Source organism: Geotrypetes seraphini, chromosome 1, assembly GCF_902459505.1.
Source record: "Geotrypetes seraphini chromosome 1, aGeoSer1.1, whole genome shotgun sequence".
In the NCBI taxonomy this organism is placed as follows: Eukaryota; Metazoa; Chordata; class Amphibia; order Gymnophiona; family Dermophiidae; genus Geotrypetes; species Geotrypetes seraphini.
The window spans coordinates 72,645,119-72,663,415 of record NC_047084.1 but is presented as its reverse complement, the minus strand read 5'-3'; the positions used below and the strand labels follow the sequence as shown (position 1 = coordinate 72,663,415).

Genomic DNA, 18,297 nt, shown 5'->3' with positions numbered 1-18,297 from the left:
GCTAGGTACGCCACTGTATGTAAAGATACCAGAAAGCTGGCGTAGCAAAAACTTTAAGTAAATTGTTATTCTTCTAAGTTTTGAGTATTTAACCCTCCCACAATCTCACGGGCACTCGTTTCAAGTTTCAAGTTTATTGAGATTTTGATTTAAACGCAATATCAAATATTTTCAATGCGTATAACAAAAATAAATTTGGGGAAATAAATAAAACCATTTGAACAATAAACATACAAACATATCCATAGATTATTAAAAATACATAAGGAGTAAAAGGATAAACTACATTTGTTTAAAAATGTGTCCTCCGTGCCTGCTCATAAATTTGTGGAGTATGTAACTTGTCGCTCATGCATATTTTTTTTTGCACACACCTCATCAATCCTTAGAACAGGGGTGTCCAATGTCGGTCCTCGAGGGCCGCAATCCAGTCGGGTTTTCAGGATTTCCCCAATGAATATGCATGAGATCTATGTGCATGCACTGCTTTCAATGCATATTCATTGGGGAAATCCTGAAAACCCGACTGGATTGCGGCCCTCGAGGACCGACATTGGACACCCCTGCCTTAGAGGAAACATTGGTCCTAGGACACCATAGCACAAATTCCTGTATTATGCTTCTGCTGTGCACAACAATAAACAATAAACACTGCTGTCATACTTTTTTTTGTCCCCTGCCGATTTCCTGATAGCACCCCCCCCCGGACAAAAGGGGGGAGGAAGGAGTGCGTGGGGGGGGGGCCCAATAGGATTGCTCAGTAAGGGGCCCAGAAATTTCTGATGGCGGCCCTGGGTGTGGGCATGGCAACATGTTAGGCGCCTTGTTGCAGAATCACTGCTCTTAAGCGTGCTTAAGCGCTCGGCTAGGTGCCTAACTTTTAGGGCTCCTTTTACGAAGCTGCACTAAGTATTTTAGTGCACCGGATTAGCACATGCCATAGCGCGTGCTAACCAAAAATCTACCACCTGCTCAAAAGAAGGCGGTAGCGGCTAGCGTGCCTGGCAATTTAGCGCGTGCTATTCCACAGGCCCTAGCACGCCTTTGTAAAAGGAGCCCTTAGTTGGGCCTAGAGCTGGTCTATTTCCTGGGCACCTCCACAATAGGTTCCGCTCAGCGTGATTCATTAAACAGCACCCAATTTTACTTGAATCGTGCCGAACAGTGCCTAATTAGGTGCCTAACTTTTGGGCGCTTCTTATAAAATTTGCCCTTTAATCCCTCTAAAAAATACTCTCTTCACCTTTACTTTCTTTTCACTATTTTTTAATAAGTGAAAACAGATGTAATGGGACGATTCTACTTTGGTTAGAACAACTGTTATATGTTCATATTTCGGAGGAAGAACCTCAGGTCCCAGTTTGCTGATGGCTATTTGGCTAAGTCTGCAAACCACAGTGGGACTATCCTCATTGGTTTCAACCTCCACCTCCCAGTTACTCCGAATATTTTAATATTGTTTGGGGATTTTTTTTGTTATTTCTTAAACTGTTTATATTTTATTTCCAAAAAATATATACTCTAAGGGGCTCATAATAAAAAAAACCAAATGTCTAAAAAGTGGCCAAAATGGGTACTTGGACGATCAAAAAGCCTGATCGTCCAAGTACCCATAACCAAAGCTGGTTTTAGACGTATCTAAAACCAGCTTAGGCCTTTCCCCTGCCTCTAAACGCATAAAGCAAAAAGAGGCGTTTTTAGAGGAGGGGAAAGGGTGGGAGGTGGGCCGACCTACACCTAGGCGTAATGAAGGATCCCTAGCTAGCTGACATAGCTGGGTCACGGTGTAGATGAAGAAACTCCATTTTAGATCAGTGGGTCATAATTAGTACAAAGAACAACCTGTGACTCCATTTTATTGCTCTGAGAAATCACGTATACATACAGGCCTGTTCTATGTATCTGTCTTAGTGCCAGGCACGGCCAGGAGGCAACAGGATGTTGATGTTAGTTAGCCTTGATGTATAGATTATAGGATGGATTTATGGTTTTGTTTTTCTCTCTGCTCTTACCTTTTGGTCAGAGCTGGTTAGACTGGTTTGGACTGGTTAGGACCCTATATAACCTTTGTGTCCGAGATCCTCAGGGTCTTCTGTTTATGCAGCCAGTTCTGCCCAGAAGTCCAGCATATATGCTTGTTTAATAAAAGCCTTTTTAAATCTCTTCAGTCTCTGGCTCAAGTCTCTGCACTACTAACGGAGGGCCTTATCCTAAAAGGTACCTTCAGTTTTAGACGTATCTAAAACCAGCTTAGGCCTTTCCCCTGCCTCTAAACGCATAAAGCAAAAAGAGGCATTTTTAGAGGAGGGGAAAGGGTGGGAGGTGGGCCGACCTACACCTAGGCGTACAGCAGGTATAACCAAAAGTTTAGGCAGGTTGCCTAGTCGGCACTTATACGTTTTGACTTAGACCAAGTCAAACAGGTATAAGTGCCGAAAAAGGGGCCGCTGAGCTGATGGCGGTTGGCGCGATCAGCTCAGTGGCCCGGCAACCTACCCACCCCCCACCGCAACCATCGGGGCAGGAGAGATGCCTCATCTCCCCTGTCACAATAGCAATACCACCAAGTGTCGCCAAACACAGCACTTGGGATTGCTAAAGCAGCAGGAGAGAGGACCAATCTCTCCTGTAGCGGTACACCCCTCCCCCTGATCCGATTGGGCCAGGAGAGAGACCAAGCCCTCCTGGCCCCACTGACAATGATCGGGGCAAGAGGGAGCCCAAGCCCTCTTGCCCCAGCGAGCCGCGACCCCCCTGCCGACATCGGGCCAGGAGGAAAAGGGAGAACTCAGTGGAGAAGGCAGCTTGGGGGCTTGTTCTCAGACAACGGCCCCGGTGGTAGTTTGGGGAGAAAGAAAAGACAGACAGAGAGAAAGAAAGAAAGGGGAGACAGAAAGAAAGACAGGGAGACAGAAAGACAGGGAGGCAGAACAGGAACACAGAAAGACAGACAGGGAGACAGAAAGTAAGAAAGGGGGGCAGGGAGACAGAGAGAAAGAAAGAAAAGAGGGCAGGGAGACAGAAAGACATACAGAGAGAATTAAAGAAGGGGCAGGGAGACAGAACGAAAGAAAGAAAGGGGAGGGGGCAGGGAGAGAGGAAGAAAAAGTTGAGGGAGGGAGTGGAGTGTGTCGGGTGGAAGGGGGCAGGCAGGGAGAGAGAAAGAAAAAGTTGGACTCATGGAAGAACAGAGATATTGTTTGGGGAATAGAATGAGGTCTGGAGGAGAGGAAGCATGCATGAGGCAGAAAGAAGGGAAGAAATATTGGATGCACAGTCCGAAGAAGAAAGTGCAAACAGAGACTCATGAAATCATCAGACAACAAAGGTAGGAAAAATGATTTTATTTTCAATTTAGTGATCAAAATGTGTCCGTTTCGAGAATTTATATCTGCTGTCTATATTTTGCACTATGGCCCCCTTTTACTAAACCAGTAGCAGATTTTAGCGCAGGGAGCCTATGAGCGTTGAGAGCAGTGCGGGGCATTCAGCACAGCTCCCTGCGCTAAAACCCGCTATCATGGTTTAGTAAAAAGGGAGGGGGTATATTTGTTTATTTTAGTATAGTTGTTACTGAGGTGACATCTGCCTTGACCTCTTTGGAAAAAAAACCCCCGAATATAAATGATAATTAACATTTTCTCTGCGTACAGTGTGCTTTGTGTTTTTTAAAATTTTATTGTTGGTAGATCATTTTGACTTGGTCATTTTAAAAGTAGCTCGCAAGCCAAAAAAGTGTGGGCATCCTTGCTGTAGAACCTAAGTTTCCTAACTCTGTAAATCAGGCCTCTGACTTAGTGGAATTCTTAAAGCAAGACACTGAGAGGAATTCTATGAGCGTCGGAGGATTTTCCTTGTGGGCCCTGTGACAAACCCAGCACCAGTACTAGTTCGGTCCCTAATAGGATTGGGTGCAGAAGAGCTGATCAGATTGATTCTGGCGCACAACTTGAGGCTGACCTCCCTTGCCCCTATGATCAGAGCAGTAGTGATCTGGAGCAGAGGCAGGCAGACTGTCAACAGCAGCCTCCGGGCTTTAGGGCAGCTAGAGAAGCCACAAGGAATATAGCTGCATTAGATAAACCCAGGCAGAGAAAAGCTGCTTTAGAGCCAAAGCCCATCCCCCGCTACAGGCTGAAGGGGATTGGCTCTGAGCTGTTTAAAAGCAAGCTGAGACAAACAGGAGGAGGAGGTGCGAGTGACCAGGGGGAATCACTCTCACAGCCCAAGGCAGGTGAGGAGCTGTGGAGCAGAGCAGCAGAGACAACCGTGCCAGATTGGCCCATGCAGGATTTGGAAGAAATCCTCCCCACTTCAAACTTCCAGAGTCCAGATTGTGTGGAAGGCATGGAGGTACAAGTAGCTGACCCTATGCTAGAGAGCCAGACAGAATGTATGGACACTGAATGAAGGAAGTGAGTAACTGGGAAACAATTAGTGGTTTGGTGTTTTTTCTTCCTTTTTGCCTGTGCTTTCCTTCTCTGCAAACCAAGCCTGAAGAATGTGAGATATGTTTGGGCTTTATGAGTATTTTTGAGTTTAAGAATAATACTTACCGGAATCCTAAACTATGGAAGTGATTTAAAGTCAAGTTTGGGAACAAGAAGCTCAAGAGAGAATATTTAAGTTTGTGGTTTTGAACTTTGGAAATCTTGCTGTGACTCCTGTTCCTGAAGCTAATTAGCTTATCTCTCTCAGCTGTTTGTTTTGTCTGCACAGGGAGCTGAGGGAAAAGCTGATCCGTTTGCAAGAGCTATATTGCCTAAAGAGTTTTGGTTTAATTTGGATTTACAACAAAGATTTATTTCAAACTTTATTTGGCTGCTGAAATCTGCTGTTACATGCCTTTGATATTAATGCTGAGAGAAAGTTTGAATTATGAGTGAACACCAGTGTAAAGCAATCCTGAGTCAGAGCACATGACCTCAGGAATAATCAACTACAGGAGATTGCTGTTTTTGTGATATCTTTATTTTACAATTGACTTTATTTTTGAATGAAATGCAAAAGTGATTTTTGTTTTATGCTGCATCTTTTTGACCTCTGGGTCAGAATAAACATCATATTCCTATTTGAAGAACTTGGTTTCACTGGTGATATTTGGAAACTCTTTGCTTGCCTTGTCTCTCATAGGCTTAGGCGGTCGCCTAGAGCCACCTGAAAAGTCCTGAAGGTACCCCTGGTTAGAGGGGACACGCCAGAATCCTTGTGTTTGTCACACGACAGCCCGCCGCTGCAGAGGGTTTGTGACAGCCCGCAGTAAAAACCTCTACCGCTGCTTTGTAAAAGCCAGCATAAGTTTTCTGTTTAAAAACTCATGACAATGCATGTGTGTTAGCGTGTCCACATTGCAAATAATGCCTGCTGTACAAAATTGCTCCGCCCTCCCTCCAGCTGGCTCGGACTTGCGCCAGTGATTCCTTTATTCATGGGTTCCTGAGGAAGGGACATTGTGTTCCCGAACCCAGGCTTGGTTGGACCTGGTATCCAGTGGTGCTCCATCGTTTGGCCCGCCCTGCTTCGTGTGGATGACTTGTAAAGACCTTTAAGCTAAGTTCGCTGCCCTGATTTTTTGCTTTTGGGAGTTGGCTGGGGGGGTTCTCAGAGTGGTCTCTTTGATTGATTTCACCTGTGTTTCACTTGTTATTTTGTGGTTTGATTCACACTTTTTGATTTAAAGCACACATTGAGTTACTCGATGATGGTGTGTAGGCGGGGGCATGGTTGCCTCTGTCTGATAATGTGAAGCGCTGGAGTATTTCTCCTTTCGCTGTTCCTTCACTCTGAGGGTACCCTATTACACCCACATTTATTATTTTATTATTTACGCTATACTTGTGTTGTGATCACAGAGGATTTCTGTCATTGAGTTACCACTCTCCGAACCTTTTGACTAGCTCTGCCTTGTTGTTGGTTTCTTTCTAAGTTTTTGTGGCAGTTTTTTGGAGTTTTCTCCTTGTACAAAATTGCCCTGCATCTTGTTTTATTAATGTGCATTCCATGTGCACCTTCTTCTCTTTCTTCCCTCTTGCCCTAATTTAAAACAATCTCTTATAAATATATGAAGACTATAATTGTTATTCCACATCCACCCTGACACCTCTTCAATCAGTTTTTATTCTTTGCTTTAGGATGTTATTTTAAATTCAGTGTATCCTTCCACAGCCCTAAGAAAATAACATTTTAAGGACAAACTGATATTCATATTGACAAATATTTATGTACGTCAAAGAAATAAATTACTGGTATTCCAGAAAAACAGGCTTCTACTAAAAAAGTGCTACTTTAGCAGTATGTTAAGTCTTAAAATGTCATTTTCAAATGTCAACTTCTTTTTCTAATCTGGGCTTTCATCTCAACTGGACGATGTCTCAGCTGGAGCAAAAGTGCCATGAGCCATCATTTGCAGCTACATACTTGGGGGTCTTAACTATTCTTTTTTTATATATATAGTCATGTTTTATAATAGGCAATAAACAAAAGTGTCAAGAGATTAGTATCCAGAGATCATTAACTAAATTCTGCCCCTCTCTTTGATTGTTTTAGGGCCTCTTTTACGAAGTCGTTTAGTGCAGGCTGCTGCGGTAACGGCCCCGAAGTCCATAGAGATTTAAAGGGCTTCAGGGCTGTTGCCGCGTGGTAGCCGCTAGCGTGGCTTTATAAAACAGGCCCTCAGTGTTCAGTGGTCAACTAAGGAAATTTGGAGCATTTTATTACATGCCCGTTTTTGGGGTTTTGTTTTGTTTTTTGCTAGAATGGTTTTTCTCCTGTAAAACAGCTTTTACCTTCTGGTTATTTTCCGGAACAGACCTGTGATAGATATATACTCTTTAGTGAAGTGTCTACTTCCTGAGCCTTTATCCTCTGGATTTTGAGGCCTAATTAATAATTGAATTCTGGTGCTATCCTTATGATCTCTGGATACTAATCTGTTGACATTCTTTTGTTAAGGTTGCTTCATAAATTATTCTAATACTGTTATAATAGGCAATACCACCTATTGATGAAGGTTATTCTGTCTCTCTGTTTGTTCACACCACACATACTAAAACAGCCAAGGACATCAGGAACACGCAGAAGAAGCAGAAGGGTGGAGGAGAAACAGTAGAAAAGTAGAGGAAAGAGCTAGTGGAGGAGAATAGCAATATGCATTCATTAGGTTCTTTAAGGTACCTTAACATTTTACTGCATGCAAAATTGATTTAGAGGGGAATTGAAGAAAGGACGCTAAGAGGGGCATAATTTTTTTTTTTTTAAAGTCTTAATTCTCCTTTTGGCCTAAGTCACTAGACGCTGAAAGAAGGCAGCAGGGAAATGTCCATTTTCAAAAAAAACATCCAAAATGAGGGTTTATTTGAGAATGGCCTACCTCCATGTTCAGCAATCTACTCGCCCAGACTGCCACTACATCTATCCCTACAACACATTCCTGACCAAAATATCGCCCAACTCCCAAACGCCCAAAACCAGACCTTTTAGGCAAAGGAGGGGACAGTCCTTCGCCTAAAAGCAGGATTCTGTAACCAGCGTCTGTCATAAACAACGCCCGTTACAGAATCCTGTTACTGTTCCCCCCCCCCAATCATGGCAGGAGAGATGTCTAATCTCTCCTGCCTTGATCCCCCTTCCTCGCCCAAAACTCCCCGGCAGGAGAGATGCCCAATCTCTCCTACCAACACAACACCCATCCCCTCCCGAACCCACGATCGCTGGCAGGAGGATTCCCAAGCCTTCCTGCCGTCACCCCTCCCCGAATCCTAGATCACGGCAGAAGGGCTTGTGATCCGCACCCTGGAAACAACCCGGAACCTGCAGGAGAGATAGAGATACCAAGCCCTCCTGCCGCCACACCTCCCCCCAGAAACAACCCCGAACTGGCAGGAGGGATCCCAAGCCTTCCTGCCAGCAAACCTACAACCCCTGAACTCGTCAACAGCAGGAGGGATCCCCTGGATCGGCCCATACCCAATCCCGGAAACCCCCCCCCCCTACTACTCAAGACCCTCCCCCTACTACCCCTGATGGCTTGGGATCCCTCCTGCTGGTTCGGGGTTGTTTCCAGGGGGGGAGATTTGGCGGCAGGAGGGTTTGGGATCCCTTCTGCCATGGTCATGGGTTCAGGGAGGGGTGTCAGCAGGAGGGTTTTGGATCCCTCCTGCTGCGATCTCGGGTTCGGGTAGGGGTGTCGGCAGGAGGGCTTGGGATCCCTCTTGTTGGAGATCGTAGGTTCAGGGGGGAGTTGTGTCGGCAGGTGAGATTGAGCATCTCTCCTGCTGGGGAGTTTCGGATGGGGGTAGGGGATTACGGCAGGAGAGATCAGGCATCTCTCCTGCCATGATTGTTACTGGTGTTGGGGGGACAGGTTGCCTGGGCTGCTGAGCTGATTGCAGCAGCCGCGATCATCTCAGCGGCCCGATTAGGTACTTATACTTGTTTTGACTTGGTCTAAGTCAAAACATATAAGTTCCATCTGGCAACCTGTCAAACCTTTTGGGGTATGGCTACCAGACGACTAAGTCTGGGTCGGCCCACCTCCCACCTTATCCCCCCGGACGTACCTAGTAGAACCCTGGCGTACCTAGTAGAGCCCTGGTGGTCTAGGGGGTATACCCACTCACTGCTGCCTGTCATAGCTCCTTTTACAAAATGGCTTCCATGCCCTCTAGTGGTAGTCTCATAGTACTTGAGCAGAACATCTTTCAGAAGCTAAGTGTGTTTTATTTGGACTAAAAGGCTGATAAAATAGTAAAGAGCAAGGAGTTTGTTTTATATCTATAATTGATTCAGTTCAGCCCTAGCACTGAGATATTTTTCCTTCTTGCATAGTGTTTCTGCTATATTGTGTGTGTGTGTGTGTGTGTGTGTGGGGAGGGGGGGGGGGGTTGTTTTTGGATTGTCTTGATTTGAATTTTTTGTGTCTATGATATTACCCCTATTTGTTAATTCACATATAAAGAGCAAGCACCCTGAGTTTTCTTTACAGTACAATTTATAAATCATTAAATACATGATATAATTAATATCATAATTTATGTTACATTCAATACCACAACAATATCCAGCTTCATTGCTTCTCATTTCCTACAACAAGAATAATCCTTGGAAGAAATTCCAGAGATGTTTAAATTAATCAGCAAACTAATGGTAATACCTTGCAACAGTACTTTTTCTACTTATTCATAAATACATCAACTTAACAGCTGAATAAAGTTTTTGGAATACCTGGTGAGCAGTACTGCCACATCGTGGTGTACTGGATGGGCATCACTTTTTGGGTTGATACTCTTTTGCCATTTACAGAAACTGGCTAGTGTATGATCTGCATGGTGAACAATTTTTAACCCTTGCTAGAATAAAAGAAAAAAAAAAAAAAAAGAAGTTAATGTTATTCATTCTTAAACACTACAGGCCTGATATTTCAAAGTGAATTAAGTGGGTAGGAGAGGCTCCAGCTCACTTAAATCTCCTGGGGCCACTCAACCACAGATATTTAGCAACACTTAACTGAACAGTGCCGATGAATATTGATCACTGATAAATATGTTAAAAAGCAGCATTCCCATCAGAAGCGGCACTCTTTTGTTTATCAAACACAAGGTAGTAAAGAGTTTGTTTTAACCCAGGGGTGTCCAATCCTCGAGGGCCGCAATCCAGTCGGGTTTTCAGGATTTCCCCAATGAATATGTATGAGATCTATTAGCATACAATGAAAGCAGTGCATGCAAATAGATCTCATGCATATTCATTGGGGAAATCCTGAAAACCCGACTGGATTGCGGCCCTCGAGGACCGACATTGGACACCCCTGTTTTAACCACATTTGCTGCCTCCTCCGCTATGGTGGTTATGGCGGATAAGATGAGAAATGAACAGTGTTACTCTGTATATTAGATTGATTGATTTATTTAAAAACTTCATATGCCACGGTTTCCATGTGAACATACATAAAGCCAAAAAAACCAACCAAAAACATTGAGATCCGTTGGTAGTTGATGTTATTAGTTGGGTGTGAGCATTTACACCAGTCTTTTGCAGGTGTAAATGCTTGTGCCCAGGCATGAACATGCACGTTGAGTTAGTATTCTATAAAGACTGTTTCACATGGAATGACTTGTATAGAATACTAGCTTAGTGCCGATCATCCCAGCGCCTAATTTGGACAGCCTATACAGAATTCCCTCCTTTGTGTTCATAAAACCACATGTGGAGGGGCATTTTCGACATGACGTCCAAATCGGAGTTTGGATGTTTTGCAGAAGACGCACAAAAATCCAGTATCAAACATGCCCATTTTCAAAACTGCAAAACTTCTATCTTGCTTTTTTTTATTTTTATTTTTTTGCGAAAATGGCCATTTCTCACGGAGGAACACTGTATAGTGAATTGGATGGGTTAGTCGAGAAAAATGTCCATATGACATTTTTCTTTTTTGAAAATGAGCCCTTTAGTCAACTGATCAGCATCCTGTTCTTAAATGGAACTTCAAGAAAACCAGAACACCAACATCATAAAGAAAGTTCCTTCTTCCAAGATGAACAAAGGTGTCTACATCTGCTACTTCTTAAGAAGGATATGACGTTACTCGAGAGTTCAGAGGAGAGTGACACGACTGATTAAGGGGATGGAAAGCCTTTCATACGCTGAGAGATTGGAAAAACTGGGACTCTTTTCCCTGGAAAAGAGAAGATTAAGAGGGGATATGATAGAGACTTACAAGATCATGAAGGGCATAGAGAGAGTAGAGAGGGACAGATTCTTCAAACTTTCAGAAAATAAAAAAACAAGAGGGCATTCGGAAAAGTTGAAAGGAGTCAAATTCAAAACAAATGCTAGGAAGTTCTTCTTTATACAACGTGTGGTGGACACCTGGAATGCAATTCCAGAGGACATTATAGGGCAGAGTACAGTACTGGGGTTTAAGAAAGGATTGGACAAATTCCTGCTGGAAAAGGGGATAGAGGGGTATAGATAGAAATTTATTGCACAGGTCCTGGACCTGTTGGGCCGCCACGTGAGCGGACTGCTGGGCGCGATGGACCTCAGGTCTGACCCAGCGGAGGCATTTCTTATGTTCTTAGTCCCTTATTCCTTATCTGGAAGTTACTGCTCAATCTTAGGTACAAAACTTAGATTGCGAGCTGTGGCCTCCAGTACAGCCCAGGATAGGGCTTGGAAGAAATCCTGATGACCACAACAAACAGTACCTTACGTGTGACCCGGCCTGGAGTCACCCTGCAGGATTGGGTTTCCAGCAGTCCTGAAACTTATATTAAAAAAACTCACAATAAAGTCCCAACAATTGGATATGTTAACTAAATAGTTTTCTTTACTTAAGTCTTCCAAACAGGTAAGTAATGCCTTCCACAACTTAGGCACAACAGTCAGGATTCCATACAGCATTCAAGTAACAAAAACCAAAAACTGCCAAAAAGGCAAAGAAAATAAAGCAGTCACAATTAACTCTTAACTTTCTCTTTATGCTGCTTCCTAAGTCTCACAAATTTCTGAGACCTTAGTTCACTGCAGCGCTTACTCTGCCTGCTGCAAAGCAGATATTTCACTTGATCCAAACAAAACAGTTCAGCATTCAGTTTTACCTTAATTTTCAGTCCATTGAAGGAAAAAAAAAAAAAAGGTAAGAAAGCCTCTGGCAATCAGTGCATGGAAGCCAGGAACAAGAGAGAGTATTAGGTTTTGCAAAAATACAGGCCTTCAGGTAGGCTTCAAATTCCCTCCCAGCTGGAAGCAAAACCTCTCCCCACTCTCTCAAAGCTTTCTCACAAAAAAAACAGCATTCAAAAGAAAACACAGCACACAAACAGTTCCCAAAACACACTCACTGTTTGTGGCTCACAGTCAAGTTCACCTGCATTGGTTCAGGCAAATTATCCTCAAAGCCAGCACAACTCTCCTGGAAGTCCATAGATTCTTCATCCAGGTGAGACGAATCCTCTGTCTGTTCAACCTCAGACAACTCCATAGGTTGGGGCCAGTCGCCCCTGTTTGGCTCGGTAGGATCCCTAGGGAGACAAAGCTTAAGCTTCCTCCCTAACCGGCTTGCTGGTCTGAATGCCACTGCTGGCTTATCTACCTTAGGGGCGTGCCCTGGTCTAGGTGAGTCAGCAGAAGCCCAGGGACCTCTAGAGCTCCCCCGGTGGTGACTTACACACAATTCCCCCATTTCATCTTCAGCTAAGTATGGCTCCTCCTGGTGGACAGTGACATTATCCCTTAACATACCCTCTTGGGAGATCCTGGAATCTTCCTTCCGGGGTTTTATTTTTACCTTATCTTTTAACTTAGCTGGGACCTTGACAGGGAGACTACCTGGCTGGTCACAGAGCACACTGGGGAAGGGAAAATCCCTATGGTGCCTGTATGCAGTGGTGTAGTAAGGGGGTGGGGGTGGGGGTGGGGGTGGGGGGGTGGTCCACCCCCGATGCCGACTTGGTGAGAGCACAGGTACCCGTCCTCCTCTCCATCCTCCTGCTCCTTCCCCGCAACCCCACTGCTGCGCCTGCACACCACTTCTCTTCCCCCGTACTTCTGTAAAGTTCTTGGCACGAGCAGCAACCCCCAAGCTGCTGTTGCACCAGCATCGGCTCTTTCTCTGACATCACTTCCTGGACCCACACCTAGGAAGTGATGTCAGAGGAAGAGTCGATGCTGGCGCAACAGCAACTTGGGGGTTGCAGCTCACGCCAGGAACATTAGAGACACGAGGGAAGGGAAGCAGCATGCGCATGGCAGGGAAGGAGTGTGTGGAGGTGGGGGGGTGGAGAAGAGGACAGGGAAGGGACGCCACCGCCCCTGGGCGCCTCTCACCCTCACTACGCCACTGCCTGTATGTAATATGTAAACTGCTTTTGTCATACCACAGAAAGGCAGTATATTAAGAATCTTATAAACACAAACACAAATGCATATTAGGCCCATGGAAAGATGATTACTAGTTTATAGATTTACCTTCAAATGGAAAAAGTAATGAATTAAAAGTAAGTGTCACACTAAGCAAGAAAAAGACAAGCAGAAAAAGGAATTCAATAATTCTTTTCTTATAATGCGAGCTCCCCCTTAAAAGGGGAGGAGCCAACAGCGCGCAGCCATTTGGCTCGCAGCAAAGGTGAGCGGCAAAAGCTCTTGTCTTAGCGAGAGCGCCTTTGCGAAGGGCCTCAAGAAGGGCAGAGTCACCACACCCAAGGACACCAAGGAGGGGCAATCAGGGTAAGGAAGCTAACAAATAACCAAACAAGTGCACATATATATGTAACAGCAGGACTCAAACTGCTATCCTACGTTTAGGAACACCAACCAACACAGAACACCACAACACTAGTCGACACTAGACAAACGCGGCACATTAGGAGTGGATACAGGGGAAAACATATAACAAGGAAATAAGGAAGTAGCAAGCAGCAGGCACAGAAGAGAACACACACTCACACAAGCAATAAGGAACAGTAAAAGAAAAGAGAGTACTCCAGAAAGGCGGACAGCAATGGAAGCAGAGGGAATCCAGAAGATGAGCTTTCCAGTGTTCTGCACAGACTGTCATATGTATGACTACCTCCCCTTGGGGAGGCAGTCATATGTATGCAGTCGGTGTCAGGAGCTGAAAAGCTTGAAGAGGGAAGTCAGGCAACTGAAGGACCGGATTCATGAACTGGAAGGACTCTACATCACAGAAGACCCACTCAGGACAGCGGAGGACTTCATGAGAGGGAGACACATTGAAGAAGAAGTCAGAGAACTCGAGGAATTCATTGAAGAGGCATACAGGAGGAGGGTGAAAGAACATGAGCATCAGAGGAAAGATGAAGACACGTCAACATGGAAGGGAGAACAAGTGGAAGACGACTCCAAGGAAGATACTCACAGAGGAATCCTGCAGGAAGGGGAGAAATGGTCTAGTCGATGCCCAGAAAAAGAAGCAGCTAAGCACACCGAGGACATAGAAGAAGAAGCAGCGAAGCACTCCGAGGACATAGACCTGCGACCGGAGTGAAAACTGAAGAAGGGGAAGTCCATGATACTAGTGGGAGACTCTGTCCTCAGGCAAGTGGACAGCCACATAGCAGGTGGGAGAGAGGATAAACTGGTGACCTGCCTCCCAGGAGCGAGAACAAAGGACATTGCGGACAAAATTGGAAAGATCCTAGAAGGAGCAGAGACGGAAGAGACTGCAGTAATGATCCACATCGGAACAAATGATGTCAGCAGGAGGGACTATAGCAGAAGTGCACAGATAGAACAGTTCAAGATTCTGGGAAGGAAGTTGAAAATGAGGACTCAGAGGATAGCGTTTTCAGAGATCCTACCAGTACCGAAGGCAAATGTGAAGAGGCAGACAGAACTACAATCAGTAAATGCATGGATGAGGAGATGGTGTAAGGAAGAGGGGTTCCACTTCTTGAGGAACTGGACAACGTTTTGGAGCAAGAAAAGCTCTTCAGGAGAGATGGACTATACCTGAGCACGGCGGGAACTAGACTTCTGGCAAACAACGTCAAGAGAGGAATAGAACAGGCTTTAAACTAAGAAGAAGGGGAAAGCCGACAGTCGACAGTATTTAAGTTCAAGAAGGGGTTGGACAATTTTCTGAAGGAAAAGGGGATAGAAGGCTAGTGGGCATGATGGACCTCAGGTCTGACCCTGCAGAGGCACGGCTTATGTTCTTATTCTGAAAATATGATGACAATATAAATGGCATACATTAGAATATTGTACAATGGAATTATCAACAGCATATGCCATCAACTAATGCTTTAGCTTAAGCAGTCGTGAGTTGCAAGGAACATTTCAGACTTGGTAATTATTCATATACCCAAAATAAATCAATATTTTTATTATTCAAAAATGCATTCCATGGATCATATTTATAAAAAAAAATTAGGACAAATGTATTATCAGTAAGTCCCAGGCTTGTGCCTTTAATTATAATTTATAATTCCAGAAACCTTACCTCTTCTTCTTCAAGTAGAATAAGTCGGACCAGCATAATATGAATTGCATTGCCAATGCTTGGATCATGAAATAATCCAGTGACCTGTTTAAATGCCAGAAGTGTGAATTTAATTGATGCTTTAAGACCCAAAAGAGCATATGCTAGAGAAAAAAAAAATCATATATTAGATCAAGTAGAGTCTGCCATACTGCAGTAAATAGACTGACTGAATCTGAATTTATCTTCTGTGTTTTAATGAATCTATAGATCATAATCGATGGGTTTTACTAAGTAGCATAAGAGCATTTTACCGCGGGCCAGCAAAGTAAATACTCCGACGCTCATAGGAATTCAATGAGTGTCAGAGCATTTACCTCACCGGCCCGCGGTAAAATGCTCTTACACTGCTTAATAAAAGGAGCCCAATGTGTTTTCCCTGGGCTTGTATTAATTAGCTGACATTATAGAAATCCCCTGTTCATTTTTAAAAAATAACAACTCAATAAAAATATACGGCCTGATATTGAGTGATTTAACTGGGCAGAATAAGCTCCTGCCTGGTTAAATTGCTTATGGCTGGATATCCACAGGAATACTGAATATTGACACTGAGGCTCTGATTCTATAAAGTCTGCCTAAAGTTAGGCAAACAGTTCTTAATCCACAATAGGACATTACCTCTTATTCCATTAATTTCTAATTTCCTCCGAAGTCATTCATGAGGTACTTTGTCAAATGCCTTTTGAAAATCAAGCTAGACAATATCGACCGGCTCACCTTTATCCACGTTTATTCACCCCTTTGAAAAAATGTAGACTGGTGAGGCAAGATTTTCCCTTGACTAAATCCACATTGGCTTTGTTTTATTAATCCATGCTTATGCATATGCTCTGTAATTTAGTAAGATTGGGGGAGGGGGTATTTCTGCGAATGGATATTCCAACTCTTTAGTCACATGACTGAGATCATACTTTGCTATATTTTTTCCATGCTCTGTTTGTGATTATTTTCCCATCATAACTATGGAGTTCCTTTCCTGCTCTGTGTTTATTTTAGTATTATAAATCACCTTGATGTCTATGCCGCTAAAGAAGGCCTAGTTAATGTGAATAAAGATAAAGATAAAAAATAGATTCTGAAACCTCCACAAGGAGCCTGCGATCCTGCTGGAAGTGCTAGCTCATACTCAAGGGAAATCCCATGCCAGGGTATCCTTTTGAAACTGAAGGGGGTCAGACAAACTAAAAGTACGTAGTCACATCCTTGGGCTTTGTACAGTACTTGTTTTTCAGCAGGGACAGAGTCTGCAGCCAAAAAAGACTTGTGGAGATTTCAAAATAAAATTCCCACTGGTGAGTGGCAGGCTCTCACTCTCCTCCTGCTCTTCCGCTTCTGAATTTACCAAACAAGAGATGCACATTTTCTACTTAAACAGTTTTTTTACCAATGGAAAATCTTGGAAAATTGTCCTCCCTATTACAATGCAACACAATGACATATCTCCTGCCTCTTTTCATAGGCTCGGGCATCTGTGTTGAGGTCTCAATAATGTGCCAGGGACAGCTTTGATGGGTGGGAATAAGAATATGGAAGTTGTGCATTGTGACTGCTGATATACCATATTTTCACGCATATAACGCGCATACGTGTATAACACGCATACGCGTATAGCGCACGGGAACAAAGCATTGCTGTAAAAAAAAAATTTATATAGCACGCACACGTGTATACCGCACATGCTGCTATAACCTCCTCCCGCCACCCCCGCTTACTCCCTCTTCTGGCCTGCGAACCGGCATCCTCCCCCCCCCCCGCTCGCGTCACCCTCGATCCTACATCCCCCCCAGCACCGCAAAGACATCGCTTACCAGATTGGGCACCAGCACCAATGCACAGGACGTGCCAGTGCCAGTGCCCGAAGATCCTCCCTCGCCTGGGCTGGGCTGGGCTGGGCGGTGCGAGGGAGATCCTCCCTCTTCCCTGTGCTGGGCTGGTCTGGGCTTTGAGCATTCTCAGATTCAGAATCTCGGAGAGAGCGAGACCAGAAGGCTTTGAGCATACGCAAATGCTCAAAGCCCAGACCAGCCCAGCACAGGGAAGAGGGAGGATCTCCCTCGCACCGCCCAGTCCAGCCCAGCCCAGCCCAGCCCAGCCCAGCCCAGGTGAGGGAGGATCTTCGGGCACTGGCACTAGCACGTCCTGTGCATTGGTGCTAGTGCTGGTGCCCAATCGGGTAAGCGATGTCTTTGCAGTGCTGGGGGGGATGTAGGATTGAGAGGGAGGGGGGGTGATGCAAGCGGGGGGGGGGGGAGGATGCCGGTTCGCAGGGGGGATGCCGGATCGCACTGAGAAAAAAAAAATTGTGTAACGCGCTCACACATATAACGTGCATGGTTATACTCGGTTTGTAAAATCGTGTATAACGCACGCGTTATATGCGTGAAAATACGGTAAGTCTCTGAGTACTGTGTCTGCATTGTTTTCATAGGTACTTATGACAGGTGTGCATGTGGGTGTCAGGGAGAATTAGGAGGGTTCTGTGAGATGGAAATGGCTGCAAAGAAGTGGGATGGGGAGAATATGTAAGGACATGTACAGTATGTGAAGATGTGGAGAAAGTGTTTAATGGGGGTGCAGTATAGAGGAGGATTTGACATATTCAGTGTGCTGATTGATGAGTAGGGCATGGTGGAGGGAAGGAGCAGGGGTGGAGAGGAGGGGCACCTCCTACCCTCACTATGCCACTAGATTTGGGTATCTATTTGGGGTTGTACAATGCCCTCTCAAGGAACAGCAGGCTGAGAATTTAGGGAAGCTCAGTTCAAATGCAACTGCAGCTTCTTGTGATCTTGGGCATATCACTTAACTCTCCATTGCCTTGGGTACAAACTTAGACTGGAAGTCTTTCAGGGACAGGAAAATACCTACTAGATGAGACTGTGGCGTAGTGGTTAGAGCTAAAGCCTCAGCACGCTGAGGATGTGGGTTCAAACTCTGCGTTGTTCCCTGTGACCCTGGGCAAGTCATTTAATCCTCCACTGCCCTAGGTACATTAGACTATGAGCCCACCAGGTCAGATAGAAAAGTGCTTGAAGTACCTGTAAGTGAACCGCTTTGAGTGTGGTTGTAAAACTACAAAAAGGCAGTATACAAGTTCCACTCCCTTTCCCTTACTATGAGCTACTGTAAATCCAAAATCCTTCCCTTTTCCCTCCCCCCACTTTAGTGTTAACTTTTAGGTCCAGCCAGCAACTTTATTCCGCCAATGAGATTTGGCTTCCCACAATGCACAGCTATTCACCACAGCTCTGAATACTGCTGACCAACTTTTTTGTGCCATAGGGTGTGGTTCT

The 18,297-nt window shown here is 44.7% G+C and overlaps 1 protein-coding gene across 3 annotated transcripts in view; it reads right to left on the bottom strand.

Moving 5' to 3' along the window:
- The window catches only part of ADAMTS12 (ADAM metallopeptidase with thrombospondin type 1 motif 12), a 521,425-nt gene that overhangs the window by 314,881 nt on the left and 188,247 nt on the right, over window positions 1-18,297 (bottom strand). For 2 of the 3 annotated variants that reach the window (XM_033933191.1, XM_033933202.1), the window contains exons 5-6: window positions 14,963-15,046; window positions 9,223-9,347 (exon numbers count right to left, since the gene is read on the bottom strand). In XM_033933191.1, coding sequence (XP_033789082.1) covers window positions 9,223-9,347; window positions 14,963-15,046 — 209 coding nt within the window. Of the gene's footprint in view, window positions 1-9,222; window positions 9,348-11,866; window positions 12,362-14,962; window positions 15,047-18,297 lie in introns of those variants that run through there. The other variant, XM_033933212.1, reaches the window with a different exon arrangement.